The sequence below is a fragment of the Felis catus genome, chromosome B4 (genome assembly GCF_018350175.1).
Source record: "Felis catus isolate Fca126 chromosome B4, F.catus_Fca126_mat1.0, whole genome shotgun sequence".
NCBI classification, from domain to species: Eukaryota; Metazoa; Chordata; class Mammalia; order Carnivora; family Felidae; genus Felis; species Felis catus.
The window spans coordinates 56,012,083-56,028,948 of record NC_058374.1 but is presented as its reverse complement, the minus strand read 5'-3'; the positions used below and the strand labels follow the sequence as shown (position 1 = coordinate 56,028,948).

Below are 16,866 nucleotides of genomic sequence, written 5' to 3'. Positions count from 1 at the left end.
GAGTTTCCTTTCTCTTTTTTAATGTGTCCGATTGCCAAGTTTCAGCTTCTAACAGGTCACTTTAGATTGGAATGAATTGAGAACCCATATCTTTCCACAGCTCTAGAGGTGTGGCTGTGTGAATGTCTGGAGTTCTCCATGGAGCTTTCTTCTTCCATTTCTGTTTCCCTAATTTCCTCAGATTTGATGAGTGAAAAAAATACCATTCTGAAGTGAATTCATAAGCATTACTACAGCAAACATTTTACTGATTGAGAAGGTTGTGTGTTTACTTGTGGTTTATGTTGTTTGTGAAACACAGTTGTTTTGGTTTCTCAGAAATGTTTAATTCTGACAAATTCTTAAGTCATTGGAAATTAGAAATGTTAGATTATGCCTATTTTTGACTTTCTAAATTAAAAAAAAATTTAATGTTTATTTTATTTTTGAGAGACCGAGACGAGTGGGGGAGAGGCAGAGAGAGAGGGAGACACTGAACCTGAGGGAGGCTCCAGGCTCTGAGCTGTCCGCACAGAGCCTGACGAGGGGCTCAAACCCACGATTATATTTGTGATTATATTTGGTGATTATATTTGTGTTATATTTGTCAGACAGTAGGAAAATGTCACCCTTATTATCTAACCATTTGTTTTTATGAACTAGCTTTGGAATAATAGTGGTTTTTGTCAGGTGGGACATTCTCAAACGTATGAATTGATGCAATTCAATGGCTACTTGTATAAGTCTTTTATCTCATACAAAAGTGTATGGTTTTGATTTCATGGTCATTTTTAATTCTTAATAGTCATAGTGGGACTGTCATAACTCTCATAGTGGTAGAAGTTATATAGTTTATACATTAGTACTATATGTATAACATATGCTTTTGAAAAAATGCATAGAATTTTTAAGAATGCTTCATATTTTATCTTGATGTATTCATATAGGCTAGAAGAAAATTTGCCTGTAGGTTGTGGATTTTGCCACATACCATATGACGAACTGAATATGCCATTTCCAGCTCATCTCACATACTGCTATAACTGCAGGAAACAGAAAGTTCCTGATGTTCTCTTTACAACTATTGACCTCCCAACAGATGCAACAGTTATTGGAAAAGGTTGTCTTATTCAAGCAAGGTATATTTGTGTAAACAATATTTGGGGTCCCTGAGAAAGTATGAGGTATGGAGTCAAATAGGTCTATGTCAGATATCTGCTGTACTGTTTCCTACCTGGCAGGCTGGGCAGTACTATCTGGACCTTGTATTTAGTCACATGGAATATTGGGAGGAAGAGTACCCATTTTATAAAACTCAAATAAGTTTAAATGCAAAAGCAATTGTAAACATTTCAATTCTATACAAATATCTGTTATTATGAAGATTATTAATTAACTTGTTTCAGGCTAGGAACGTGACTCTGCTTTAAGGACATTGAATATGTAATACATTTTAGAAATTTATCTTTTTTTCTTTTAAAGAACAGTGCTATGTATTGTTTCTTTTACTACTTAATTTAGCTCTTAACAGTTCCTTTTAAAATGTACTGGAGTAGGAAATGCTAAATTGTGGTTGGCATATAGGGAGCAATGATAACTGTCTAGGTCACTGACAACTGCCAGGCTACCAAATCCATTGATTTGCTTTTCTCTCTTCCTCTTACTTGACATCTCAGCAATAGTAGTAGTCACACAGTTGATCATCTTCTCCTTGATACTCCTTTGACTTCATAGTGCCCTGCCCCCCACCCCTGCTTTTTCCTACCTTATGTATAATCCTCAGTGTCCTTGTTGATTCTTCCTCGTTTTCTTAATCCTCGAAGGGCCACGGATCTGGACTCTCTTCTCAAAGCTCTCTTCCAGGTTGAATTCATCAGCTCCTACAGATGTGCTTTCTATATGTCTGTGACTCCCAGATTTATAACTCTAGTCCAGAACTTTCTTCTGAGCCTCAGACCCATATACTTTCACACCCTATTTTGATGTCTTGTAGGCAACTCATACTTGTTCCATATTGAACTGCTGGCTTTCTCCACTTCTTTCATGTTAGCCTTCTTTATTTTAATGAATGATACCTTGCTCTGTCCACTTTTTATGCCAAATATGGTATTCTTTGGCACTGTCCTCTTTCCTAACCTCCCTGCATCAAAGCTATTTTACAGAGTCATGTTGAATTTTATTTTTGAATGTATATATATTTTAATTTTTGTTTATTTTTAAAATTTTTTAACGTTTTATTTATTTTTGAGAGACACAGAGAGACAGAGCATGAGTGGGGGAGGGGCAGAGAGAGAGGGAAACACAGAATCTGAAGCAGGCTCCAGGCTCTGAGCTGTAAGCATGGAGCCTGACATGGGACTCGAACCCATGAACTGTGAGATCAAGACCTGAGCCGAAGTCGGTCACTCAACCTTGTTGTGAGAGATCAAGACCTGAGCTGAAGTCTGTCGCTCAACTGACTGAGCCACCCTGGCGCCCCTTTAGTTTTTATTTTTAAGTTTATTTATCTTGAGTGAGAGAGGGAGAGAGAGAGAATCCCAAGCAGGCTCTGCACTGTCAGCACAGAGCCTGACGTGGGGCTCAGTCTCACATAAGGCAAGACCATGACCTGAGCCAGAATCAAGAGCCAGAGACTTAACTGACTGAGCCACCCAGGCATGCCTGTATTTCTAATACATTTACTTTTGCTTTTTTTGCTCAATTTCCTCTTACATCTTAGACCTTCCATTTGGGATTGTTTTTCTTTTGCTTGAGGTATAGACTTTAGACCATTTATTTTGGTGAACTAGTTTTGCTTGTCTGAAAATATTTACTTATCTTTAAAAGATATTTTGGGCTGCCATTTATTTTCTTGCAGCACATTGAAGATACCCTTCCATTGCCTTCCAGATTTTCATTACTACTATTGAGAAATAACCTATTAGATTAACTTTTATTCCTTTGAAGGTAGCTGCCCTTCAACCCCAGGCTATATGTGAGCTATTCTATGTATTTTTGTTTTTTTGCAATTTCCCTATGAAATGTTAAGTATGGAATTTTTTATTCTAATTGCTATATATTGGGCTTCTTGAATCTGTGGATTCTTTCATGTGTTTTAGAAAATTTTTAGATATTTTCCCATGTTTCATCTCTCTTCTTGATACTATAATTAAAAATGTTAGACTTTCTCACTGCTTCTTTTATGTATGTTACTTTCTTAAATTTTCTATTTTTGTTTATGCCATATCTTGAATACTTTCTTATCTTTCAGTTCTTTGATTCTCTCTTCAACTGTCTCTAATATTGTAGTAAGTCCAATAATTGGGGCTTTAAATATTTGATATCTATTTTTATTTCTAGAAGTTTTATTTTGTTCTTTTTCAAATTTATTATGTTACAGCCTATGACTAATTCTTTAACTGATAATTTTAATATCTGAAATATTTTTGTATTCTCTTATTTCTGTTCTTTATTATTTATTGTGTTTCATTTCCTTAGACTGTGATAGGCTCACTGGAAGTTGCAAAAATGGTACAAATAATACCATTTGTATTGGTGACAGATTCCCTCGTTGGTGACATCTTATACAGCCATAGTAGAGTATCAGTAGGAAATTAACATCAGTATAATACTGCTAACTATACTACAGACCTTACTCAGTTTTTATACTTTTTTAAATTTGCATTCATTTATGTATTTGTGTGTACATGTATAGTTCTGTGCAACTTTATCCCACAAACAGATTTGTGTAACCACCACCATAGTGAAGACACAAACTGTGTTCCATCATCACAAAAGAACTTCTTCATGCCATTTCCCTATGTTTATACACCCCACTACCCCTTGCCCTGGTCCTGTGATGCTTTTAAGAAGATTTTTTTTCAAAGTTTATTTATTCTGAGAGAGAGTGAGAGAGAGCACAAGAATGTGAGGGGCAGAGAGAGAGAGAGAGAGAGAGAATCCCAAGCAGGCCCCGCACTGTCAGTGTGGAGCCCAACATGGGGCTGGAACCCATGAACCATGAGATCATGACCTGAGCCAAAACTAAGAGTCAGATGCTTAACTGACTGAGCTACCCAGGCACCCCAGCTTTTAAGACGATTTGTAAAAATATATAATTTATCCAGCTTTTTGTGTTTGTTTTAGATAGGAAGGAATAGTGCCCATCAGCAGTTTTCAGAATGTGGTCCCCAGACCAACCAATAGCATCATGATGCTTGAGAGACCTTATAGAAATGCAGATTCTCGGCCTCACTCCAGACCTGTTGAATCAGAAACTCTGGGCATGGGGACTAGTAATTGTTTTTTAATGAGCTCTCAAGATGAAGTTTGATAACTACTGGTGTAAATAGCCTGGTTTGCCAGTTTGGGGATCTTTTCCTTCATCTTTACTGCTACCTTTTTAGTCTCAGCTCTCATTGTCACCTAAATTGCTTTTTGTCTGCTATCCCCTCATCAATTCTGTTATCCTTATTCCATTTTCTGTGTAGCAATGTAAATGATATCCTAAAACATAAATTGGATCATGTTACTACTTAAAACCTACCTGGAGTTTGTCATTGCTGGTAGAATAAAATCAAACTCCTTACCATGACCCACAAGCCCCTAACATGATCATGCCCCTGCTTACCTGCACCTTCATCCATACGATTGTCACCCTTGCTCATTTCACTTCAGTGTAGTAGTCTCTTTTTGGCTCTTCTGATATGCCAGCTCCATTCCATATTTGCCTTTTTCCAACGCTCTTGGTTCCATCTTGTCTTTAAGATCCCAGCTCAGGTATCATCTCTCTTGTGAGGCCTTCTCTCTAGTTATTGCCACTCGCTTCACCTACTCCATTTTCTTCAGAAACCTGATTTTTTTAAGTTTATTTATTTTTCAGAGATAGAGAGTACACAGAACCCTATGCAGGACTTGATCCCATGCCCTTTAGATCATGATCTGAGCTGAAATCAAGAGGGATGCTTAATGGACTGAGCTACCCAGGAGCTACCCCAGACACTGATTCTTTTAAAAAAAAATTTTTTTTTAAACGCTTATTTATTTTTGAGACAGAGAGAGACAGAGCATGAACAGGGGAGGGTCAGAGAGAGAGGGAGACACAGAATCTGAAACAGGCTCCAGGCTCTGAGCAGTCAGCACAGAGCCCGACGCGGGGCTCAAACTCACGGACCGTGAGATCGTGACCTGAGCCGAAGTCGGACACTCAACCGACTGAGCCACCCAGGTGCCCCAGACATCTGATTCTTAAACATAATCCTAGGTTATCTTGTTTCTTTATTTCCACCCCTCTGCCCTGGAGTATAACCATGAGAAAAGGGACTCTTTTGTTTGTTGATGAGTACTCACCACTTAGAATAGTGCCTGGCACATTATAGATACTCAGGTAAGTTTTGTGTTTTGTTTTTTTTTTTTAATTTATTTATTTTGAGAGCGAGAGCATGAGTGAGGGAAGAGCAGAGAAAAAATCCCAGGCAGATTCTGCACTGTCAGTGAAGAGCACAACATGGGGCACAATCCCACGAACCATGAGATATGACCTGAGCTGAAATCAAGTCAGATGCTTAACCAACTGAGCCACCTAGGCCCCAAATTTTGTGTTCTTTAAATGAGTAAATTAACTTCTTTCCTTTGCTATCCATTCATTGTATGATCACATGGAGTTATAAAACCTAAGATTTTAAATTATATTCTCTAGTGATTTTGATCAATACTTTTTCCATTTCCAGAGATTTTGAGATTTTTCTTTATCTTTTATTAAAATAGGACTTTTAGCAAAAGCATACACATTGAAAAAAGTGGCAGAAAAGGTTATTGATATAACTTAATAAACCCCATTTGACACAAGTCAATGTTTTATTAAGCACACTTATAGAAAGTTTTAAAACTTGGACATTTTTTAAGATGATACCAAGAATACTCTCCAGTGACTAAATTATTTTCCTTAACAGGTTATGTCGTTTAAAAAAGAAAGCACAGGCAGAAGCAAATGCCACAGCTATCAGTAATCTGTTGCCATTTATGGAATATGAAGTACATACTCAGCTAATGAATAAACTAAAACTGAAAGGAATGAATGCTTTATTTGGACTGAGAATTCAGATCACAGTGGGTGAAAATATGTTGATGGGCTTAGCGGTAAGTTTAGAAGTTTTGATTTTGTTTCATAATTTCTATAGTTGTAGTAGAATCTGTTTTGTGCAATTCTAAGTCTTTTAAAAAGACTTATCTAGAGAAATGGGCATTAAGACCTTTAAGGGTTGGGGACATTATAAGAAGTGAAAAATCTTGTGATAAGTTTTAAAATATATTATTTTTACCTTTATTTATGAATTATTATTTAAAATTAAATTAATAAAATTATGAGGTAAAATTTATTTATATTATTGTATTTTTCTATTCTGACCATAATGTCAATAGTCAAGTTTCTAAAAATTATCATGTGTGGCTTGTTTAGTTAAGTTGGTTGTCACTGTTCTGGACTTTATTATTTTTTGTGCAAAATATGTTATTTTTTTATGCTAAATATTAGCATTGCTAACAGGGTTTCTTCTCTGCACTGTTAACATTTGGGACTGGAAGACTCTTGGTTGTAGGGGGCTGTCTTGTTCATTTTAGGGTGCTCAGCAGCCTTTCTGGCCTCTACTCACTAGTTGCTAATAGCTTCCCTTCAGTGTGACAACCAGAAATGTTTCCAGACATTACCAGATGTCAGAATCACTTCTGAGGGGGAGGACCACAATCTTTAGTTGTATGGAGAAAATAAAGCAATACATATGAAACACTGCTTACTGCTTGCTTACTGCTGGACAGAGAATAAAGTTTCATACTGAATGTGCACCTGCAGTCAGCAGTAGAATATGCAATAAAGAATGTGTTTCTTAAGTGCTAATAAATTGTGAGGTGGTGGAAAGCTCTTTATCTCAGCTTTATGTTCACCTAGGCTTCTTACAAAGTGTGTTCTGACTAGAAAGTTGTCTGTGGGGAAGTAAGAGTTGTCTTTATAAGTAGTCTGAGACCCAGAGAACTGGGCAAAGGCAAAATTTATATTGATCAGATAGAAACTGATTAACAGTATTTATAGAAGTCCTGTTATACTTTAGACACTTTGCTAGCTAGAATGTTTGTGATACTGGCACTTTTCAAATTGGAATTCTCTGCCATCTTTCTGACATGCATAAACATTTTAAGAAATTTATAGAACTTGTGTTTGTTCTCAGTATGCACTTGCAGATAAAATGCTAACTTATTTCCTGTTCATACATTTACAAATATGTAAATTTTTGTATGTAGGGGATAATTGTGCAATGATGATAAACTAATCAGGTAATCATGATTTTTGACAAGAGAAATTTATAATGATTAATGAAAGTAATCTGATTTATATTAAAATATTTGAGATCTAGATCAACTTGGGAAAAAAGTGTTCATTATAATTCATTTGTCTAAAAACTCACATGCTTAGCAATTACAAATGTATAATTTGGCCTGAACACAATACTAGTTATTGGTGGGTATCTGTGGGAACTAAGCTTGATTTAGATTCAAAGATTTAAAAACACTGTGCCAACCGTATCAAACACTTCTGATAGTTGTGCCCCAGGAAACTAGCTTGTGGTGTTGGTGTAATTTTTCAGTGCTTGCCTGAAATCTTTCTTTCTTGCCAATCTTTTCCTTCTTGACCACTGGTGACACTCATTATAACTGTTTGAGATTTTGATCTTTGTGTTGTGGTTTAGCCTGTGCATTTAAATCTCAAGGTCCCAAGAGTAGCTTCCTTGATAGTTGATCTCTGATGGACTCTCTGATGATGTCTGATGCCTGCTGGGTTTCTGGCACTGTGGTACCCGAGAAGGAATGCAATATTATCTTTATAAGAGGAGAAAACGGATGCTATGATAGATTGACACTTGTCCAAAGTGATATGGTTGCATGTACTGGAACTGGATTTCAAATGCAGGCCTGTCTTATTCCAGAGTCTGTTCTCAACCACTCTGAACTGTTGTCTCATTCGCGAGCAGTTAAGAATGTGCTAGAGATAGTGTGCTAGGGCTTCATGTGGCAGGATGAACATCAGAGACTGGGTCATAGACATAGTCATGGACACTAATGAGCAAAATAGGAGAGAGAGCTTCTGAGGATCAGTCTCATCTACTGCACAGACATCATCATAGAGTATCATACCGTTTTTAGGATGGACTTTCACAAAATTGGCAATTGATTAAAAAGAATAATGATAATGCACACAGTTTAAAATGCACAAATATCCAGACTTAAGAGAAATGTCTTCTCTGGTCTGCATTCCACTCCTTCAGTGTTAACAATTTGACGTTTATACTTACATATTTTTGTTTTGCTTATATAAGCATATTTAACTGTAAATGCACATAGGTGTGTGTGTATGTGTGTGTGTGTGTGTGTATGTGTACATATCATGTTTTGTATTTCCCCTAGTAGTTTTCTAGTATTGATGGCATGTAGTATTGTTACAGGGTCAGGAATTAATAGTCATTCAATTAAATATTTAAAAGAAATCTGTATTAAGTAAAATTTTCTTTCTTGGTAATTATGGAGGTAGGGTGGTATCATGAAAAGTTCTTGGGGTTTAGAGTGAGAAATATATTCACATCTCTTCTCCAAATTTATTGATAGTGTGATCTTGAGTATGTTTCCTATCCTTTCTGAAGTTCAGTTTCTTCACTTGCTTTACAAAAGTTTCCCTTTTATTTTTTCCACTTTAAAGGTAAATTATTTACTCACTTATGAAAAAAATTTATTTTTAACAATTTTTAATCTTTTTTTCTAAACTGGTTTTTCAATGCAACTTATTTTTTACAATCATAAAGTAAAAATTTTAAAGTGCAGTGAAAAGTAAATCCTTCTTTCACTGCTGTCCCCACCTACCCAGGTTTCGCACCAAAAGCAACCAATTCCTGTTGCCAGTTATGTTTCTGTGCTCTTTCAACATGTCCAAATGCATGCATTGATGCTAATGATCTTTTTGCCAGTAAGGCAAAGGCAACTTTCCTAATTTAAGGACTGTTATTCTTTAGACATTTTTTCTTATTATTTCTCCATTATTTTTACAAGTCGGCCACAGGTGTATATTTAGCTGCTTTACCAACGCCCGGTGGTATTCAGATTGCTGGGAAGACTCCTAATGATGGCTCCTACGAACAGCACATATCTCATATGCAAAAGAAGATAAATGACACAATTGCTAAGAATAAAGAATTATATGAAATTAATCCTCCGGTAAGTAAAATAAATTTACATTGTGAATAAGTTCTTGTTTAGGAGTTAATATATTTTTTGAGTTGTCTTATTTTGGACTTTTTTTTTTTTTTTTTCACTGTTGAATTTCGCTCTCCTCAATACTCGTTCTTTTCACCTCCTTTTGCATTCATGCTCAAATGTCTCCTTTTAGGGAGATGACTCTGACTGCCTGATTTGAAAATTATACTCTCCCATCAATTTTTGATACTCCCTAACCCCCTTCTGTGTTTTACTGTTTTTTATTTCTTTTATCTCTGTGTGTGTATGTATAAACACAAAGAAGTAGGTTTTTGATTCTATTAATTGCTTGTTACTCCTAGTAAAATGAGGCCCCCCCGGGGCTGTATTCCTGAGGCCCAGACAGTTCCTCCTAGTAGCCTCTTGATAAATATTGCTGAACAGTTAAATAAATGGTTTAAATGTTCATTTTTAGTGAAAAGAAAGATTGCTTATCTATGATAAAAATGTGAAAGATACACCATTTTTCACTTTTTGCTTCTTTTTGAGAATTTTCCTACCAGTCACTTCTGTAATCAGTCTTTTATACCAGGTTTGCAGTAGGTTTCACAGGGCCTCCTTCTCTGAGGACGCCTTACAGCCAGGGTCTGAATTGAAAGAAAGAAGTGTTTGAGTTAGAATGAATCTGTTTGTCTTTACGAGTCTCTGATAATGAAATACTTCTGCAAAAGGAAAGTATTTAGATAACATTATTATTGTGGTTTTTATTATTTGATTTTATACACACTATCAAATTTTGGTTGTCTGGGACAGTGATCTGTATTCTAGCTTCCGACTTACAGCTTTCTAGCAAAGTAGTTAAGCTGGGAAGAATTTTAAAGGTATGACCTACAACTAGCTACACTGCTAAGCGTGGTAGACACTGGTCGCATGTGGCTGTTGAGCACTTAGTGTGTGTAGTCTGAATTGAGATGTGCTGTGAGTATAAAATACACATTGGATTCTGAAGACTTACGATGAAAAAGAATGTAAATTATCTCATGAGTGTTTTGTATATTGGTAGTATGTTGAAAATGTAATCTTTTGGATATAGTGAACTAAGTACAATATTTTATTAAAATTTATTTTATTTCCTTTTTATTACCTGTGACTTGCTTTATATTTCTGTTGAGCAGTGCTAATGTAGAGCTTCTTTAAATTCACTGAGAAAATTCGTGTGTTAGTATATTAATACTTAGCCTCTATAAAAGCTTTCTGCACAACACTTTACTGCTTGTTTGCAGTACATTATTTTTTTTTTATAATTATGCTTTGATATTTGAACATTTTCTAAGAGTGTTTATGCCTGTTGGGGAGAATGATTGGCAGAGCTTTATTTTAGGGCTCCATGATATAAGCTGAATTCTTTTGCTTAACGGTATTTATCAACTAAGTACTTCCATGCTGACCTCTCACAGAAAGAATTGACCCCTCCTCCTTTATATTCTTCTTGTACTTGTATGTGCTTCTGTCTTAGGGCCTGTTACATATTACTGCACTTACTTTTTGCATGTCTTTCTTTAATAATGTGAGCCTTTTAAAGTCAGAGACACATTTAGAAAATGTGAATTAACTCACTTCATCTATTCAATAAATATTTATTGAACTTCTGTTTTAGAAGTACATTTTAGAGGGAATAAATCTGTTATGATTCTTAAAATTTCAGCTTATACAGATTTCATGTGTTGAAAAGGACCATATTTCACAAAAGACTACTTAATAGATTTTCTAATATGTCTCTCCTATTTCAGGTAGTGAATGAATACCTTACAGTCTTTCAGCATAACCTCTCGGAATTTGATGAAGTCAGTGTAGTAGGCCACTACTCACTTATATTACAATTTTGTCTTTTCAGTTTCTAAGACAATGTATGCCCACACTGAAAATGTGAATCAGTGTGTTTCTTCTCTTATGAAGGTAGCTCCTGCTGCAGTGAATACGCTTTTTTTTCCCTCAATATTGAAAAATCTTTCTATTGCAGGGGTGTAGTACCACTTAAAATGGAGAAAATTCAGTCAACTAAAGGTGTCAAAATACCATAGGTACCCGTGGTGGAACCTCATTACAAATTTAAGATACATTAAATACCAGATAGTTGCTTTTATTAGGTCCAGGACATAGTGAGCAGAGGCATAACCAAGTTTTAAACTACTAAAAACAGGGGCGCCTGGGTGGCACAGTCGGTTAAGCGTCCGACTTGAGCCAGGTCACGATCTCACGGTCCGTGAGCTCGAGCCCCGCGTCAGGCTCTGGGCTGATGGCTCGGAGCCTGGAGCCTGTTTCCGATTCTGCGTCTCCCTCTCTCTCTGCCCCTCCCCCGTTCATGCTCTGTCTCTCTCTGTCCCAAAAATAAATAAAAACGTTGAAAAAAAATTTAAAAAAAAATAAACTACTAAAAACATTACAAAGAGAAGAACATTGTACTCAGAGCAAAAGAACTGATCTAGATAGGTTCATCGCTTAAACTAGTTTTCAAACCTGGGCAAACTGCTTTACCTCTGAACTGCAACTCTTTCTCATTGTGTGGTCATTATAATAGGAACCCTGTCAAATTTATACAGGGCAAGTTAATTTGGGGTACAAATAAGAGATATGAATGTGAAATTACTCTATAGGTAGCTATTATGAAAGTGTGGTGGTAGTCTTATGTAAGGTGTGTGCTAACAATGAGCATTTAAAGCTGTAATTTTGAAAAAAAATTTTCTTATATTCCTTGTTTTTTAAAAAACATAGCTCTGTTATGCCAGCAATAGGCTAAGCCTTTTCTATTTGTGCTCACATATTCACACTCTCCTGATAGTCCTTATAGCCAACAGATATTTAGAACCTCTGGTTACCTCTGATCTTTGGCTATACAGTAGGTGAGAGCTTGCAAACCCATATAGGATTGCACCATACACTGACCTCAAAAAAGATTGTTGTTGTAGCTACCAGTTTGTTTAGCTTAACAAGTTGTACAGCAAATCCCTGCATAATATTATGTATTATGTCTGCACACACATACACACATTTATCATATTCCTCATTTTATTATGTGACACTTTGAAAAATTACCACTGGATAAGAAAAGATATAAAAGGTTAGAATCCATCTGGAGAACTACATTTTTAATGATTTCTGGACTGTTCAGTCTTTTAAATATTGGGTAGAAAATACCACATGAACTGGATGGGCTGCTGATTCCCTACTCGTTGTGGTGTCCTCTCTATACACTAGATGTCAGTGTTGCCCTGCTATGTCCATGACAGTCGTGTATGGTTATGGATTAGTGTATCAAGGCTACTAGTGATAAAAGGAAGTATCCATGTACTCTCTAAAAGGTTAATTAGTCATAAAAGTTATAATTAAATATAGAGTGTGAATATATTTTACAGATTTTTTTCTCCACAGATATTTATCTATTAATATAAAAATTTAAAACCAAACTGAAGTGTACAAATACCAAATCATTATGCTGTATACCTGAAGTCAATATAATGTTATATTTCTATTATACTTGAGTAAAAAGAAAGAAGTAAAAGACTACAGTTTGCAAAATAACCCCAGAGCTGAAAAAGACAGTCTTATGTGATATAAAGCAATTATATTTCTTTCAGGAGATATCCGAAGAGATTATAGGGTCACCCATCCCGGAACCTAGACAGCGCTCAAGACTTTTAAGATCTCAGTCAGAAAGCTCTGATGAAGTTACAGAATTGGACCTTTCACATGGGAAAAAAGATGCTTTTGTTTTGGAGGTATTACTGCATTAAATTAATTAAGGTTTTTGGAAGATGAGGTGTACATTTTTTACAATCGGATCCTAAATTGATGTGATTTTGTATTATTACAACTGCTATAAATCCATTTAAAAATGTTATTACAGAAATGACCATTGACTTGAAAATATCAGAACTTGGTAATGTATTTTTTGTTCACCAGATACAATAATGCAGGTGATTCTGGAAAAATTAATGGATGGGTTAAAATAAAATGATGCTAAAATTTAAAATAGTAATGATAGATATTGGAGCTATTTTTGTAAACTTGAATGAATTTAAATAAGAAATTAAAATGCTGTTCTTTCACTTACTATAATTATTATCTACTTGCTTCATGTGTTATAACATGTTATTATAATTGTATCCTTTTTACATGTAATATGATAAGTACTGTGAATTCTGAGTGTAGTGTTTTCTTACTGAATTCAGAAGGTATAATTGAACTTTGGTTATGAAAATACACTCAGAACTTTCCTGGAGGATAAATGTGACACAGAAGATATATGGGGCTTCCTCCCTCGCAAATCTGTTCTCTCTGCCCTCCTCTGTAAATGGTTAGCTTTGAAGGATGGTCTTCCTTTGATATTGAAGGAAAGGAAAATAAATGAGGATACACAGAAATGTTCTAGAAAGGTGCCAGTTGAGAGAAAAAATCAGATGCCTTTATTTTAGTAAAGCAGGAAGCTGATGGTAGATTGTGTTGGGATGAGTTTGGAAGTTTGAAGAATCTAGAACAATGCCCATGAATGTGATCAGGATGTCAGCCATGCAAGATGCACAAGCCTGAACTAAGGCGAGGGTGTGAATTTGTAGAAAACTCAAACTGTATGGATGTGTGCCTGTTTCTCATATTTTTCTACAGTCTGAAAATGAAAAAAAAAAAAAAATGGAGGTTGGTGAAAGAATATGTCAGGCTAAGGAGGTAAAAGGTTCCAGGGTACTGTTTGGAGTAGTGTCACTCCAGGTGTGCTGTGACTACCTATAGCATCAGCACCATCTGGGATCTTAGAAGAAATGCAAGTTCTGGGGGCCCACTTCAGACCTGGTAAATGAAAATTTCAAGGTAGGGCCCAAGAATCTTACTCTTCAGGTGATTCTTAGCATTACCTGAAGTTTGATCTGGAGCATTTATTGATCTTTCTGGTCTTGGATCCTGGCTAAGTAGAGAACAAAAGTGCTTTAGATCTGTGCAGAACTGAGAACAAGGTGCAGATTCATGAAGTAAGAGAAGGAACAGACAGGACACTGTAGTTGGATCTGGGGTGGAATGTTTTGGGGAATAATGAGTTGAGGTATGGCTATGACAGTGGGTCTCTAAAGTAAAGTTTAAAAATGGTTCTTGAAGTTTCAAGGATAATGTGAGGGGACAATTGAAGTGTGTGAGAGTCAGACTCCCAACGTGCAGATGAATGTCAGTCTTTGTTTAGCTGGATATTTTCACTATTAATTATTCACAATGAAATATTGTGATATAAGAGAAATGGGGTTTGGAGTTATTTTTTTAGATGTGCCTTTAAATTTATCCCTATGTAAGTCAATGTTATTTATTTATTTATTTATTTATTTATTTATTTATTTATTTATTTATTAAATTTTATCCCTATATAATTCAGTTTTATTTTTTTTATCCCTATATAGTTCAATTTTATTTTTTATTTATTTATTTTTTTATTAAATTTTTTTTTTCAACGTTTTTATTTATTTTTGGGACAGAGAGAGACAGAGCATGAACGGGGGAGGGGCAGAGAGAGAGGGAGACGCAGAATCAGAAACAGGCTCCAGCCTCTGAGCCATCAGCCCAGAGCCTGACGCGGGGCTCGAGCTCACGGACCGTGAGATCGTGACCTGGCTGAAGTCGGACGCTTAACCGACTGCGCCACCCAGGCGCCCCTATATAGTTCAATTTTAAAGCAGTTTTGTATTTAAGGCAAAAGATCCTGTTTTTTTGAAATTGTTCTTTATTAGCTAATAAAAATAGAAATAATAATTGCTTATGTATCTTTGTAAGCTTTTTGAAACATGCCTCATAAAGGCTTAATAGAAGGCTGTCTTTTTCTTAATTGAATATACTTTATAATGTGAAATATTTTTTTAGAAGTATTTATAATAATTACTGTGGAGAAATTTACAGATATCAGAACTTTCTTTTTCAAGTTTTGTATTTTAACTTAGGAAAAAATAGCTCCATTTTTCCTTGATTCTTATATTTTCTATTTAGTAAGTAATAAAAACAATGATTTTTTTCTTTTTTTAAAGTTTGAAATTACTATGTATTTATACTTACATAATAGTTCTAATCTTTATTTTCAGATTGATGACACAGATGCTATGGAAGATGTACATTCTCTGCTTACTGATGTTCCTCCCCCTTCAGGTGAGTGGAAGAAACTTTACTTTTGAGATGACACTAGTTTTACGTATCAGTATTTTAGTTCATAATTATTACAGTAGTAATGTTATTTTAAAGGTTTTATCAGTGTCACATCCTATCATGTGCTTTGCTTCTCCAAGGCTAAAAACATACTTTAAAAATATTTATGTTAGAATTTAGGTGAACTAAGGAGGCACCTGGCTAGCTCAGTCAGTAGAGCATGTGACTCTTTTTTTATTAAAAAGATTGTTTTTTTCATTTTGGAGAAAGAGAGCAAGAGTGGGAGAGTGGGAGAGAGAGAGCGAGAGAGAGAGAGAGAGAGAGAGAGAGAGAGAGAGAGAGAAGGAGAGGGAGAAATTCCTAAGGAGGTTACATGCTCAGTGTGGAGCCCCAGAGCTTGACATGAGGCTCGATCTCATGACTCTCGGATCGTGACCTGATCCGAAATCAAGAATCTGACACTCAGCCGACTGAGCCATCCAGGCACGTGGAGCATGTGACTCTTGATACTGGTTTTAAGTTCGAGCCCCCTACTGGGTGTAGAAATTACTTAAAAATAAAATCTTAAAAAGAAAGAACCACAAAAATTTAGGTGAACTGATTTTTAATCCTTTTATGGTCGTACATTAAAAAAAAAAAGAAACCAAACTGATAATTTATTGAGATGGTCTAAAGTCTACTGAAGGTATAGTATTTTAGAAAAAAGAATAAATGGATCTTATAGTTAGAATTCCATGTGATAATTGAAAAATGTTACTCTTTAACATAAAAATAGATGAAGCGTTATCATATAGTTTAACTATGATTTATTTCAACAGGCTTTTATAGTTGTAATACAGAAATTATGCCTGGTATAAACAATTGGACATCAGAAATACAGGTAAACCTTTCCCTTTCACAATTTTAAACAAATACAATGTATGTGATTTTAGCGAGTTCCTTCTTAATATATGCTTTTTCTTTGACCTCCTTATTGCAATTAAAATGTTAGCCTTTCTTTTTTTTTTTTTTTTTTTTTGGATTAGCCCTTTTCATACTACATTATTTATTATTCATTATTTGGCAGTTTTATCAACTGTTACATTATTTAGTTAAAAATATTAAATGACATGCTATTATATCTCCCCATATTTAGATGTTCACATCAGTAAGAGTAATCCGATTAAGCAGCCTTAACCTGACTAATCAAGCCCTTAATAAGAACTTTAATGATCTCTGTGAAAATTTGCTCAAGGTATGAATCTTTTGACTAACTATATTTTAGTTAAAACTCCTAAGAATTATGAAATTAAAAAAGGAAAGTGTATGTGTTGTCTGGAATATCTTACACAGTTGTGGGCCAAATTATTTTCATTTACATACTAGTTTAATCTTAACTCTGTCATCTGGTAAAATGCTAAAGTTGTCCTCTCCATCTTAATGTGCCACACTATTGATGACATATATTTTAAGTTGTTTCATAGTTTTAAGCTTCATATGAATCTATTGTATATACATAAATTT

General features: G+C 35.2%; 1 protein-coding gene across 25 annotated transcripts in view; it reads left to right on the top strand.

The window, feature by feature from the left end:
- The window catches only part of C2CD5 (C2 calcium dependent domain containing 5), a 101,543-nt gene that overhangs the window by 65,742 nt on the left and 18,935 nt on the right, over positions 1-16,866 (top strand). For all 25 annotated transcript variants that reach the window (XM_011283842.4, XM_011283841.4, XM_045061541.1 and 22 more), the window contains 7 exons: positions 927-1,118; positions 5,910-6,096; positions 9,049-9,213; positions 12,828-12,968; positions 15,303-15,366; positions 16,182-16,243; positions 16,499-16,597. In XM_011283842.4, the coding sequence (XP_011282144.1) occupies positions 927-1,118; positions 5,910-6,096; positions 9,049-9,213; positions 12,828-12,968; positions 15,303-15,366; positions 16,182-16,243; positions 16,499-16,597 (910 nt within the window). The remainder of the gene's footprint in view (positions 1-926; positions 1,119-5,909; positions 6,097-9,048; positions 9,214-12,827; positions 12,969-15,302; positions 15,367-16,181; positions 16,244-16,498; positions 16,598-16,866) is intronic.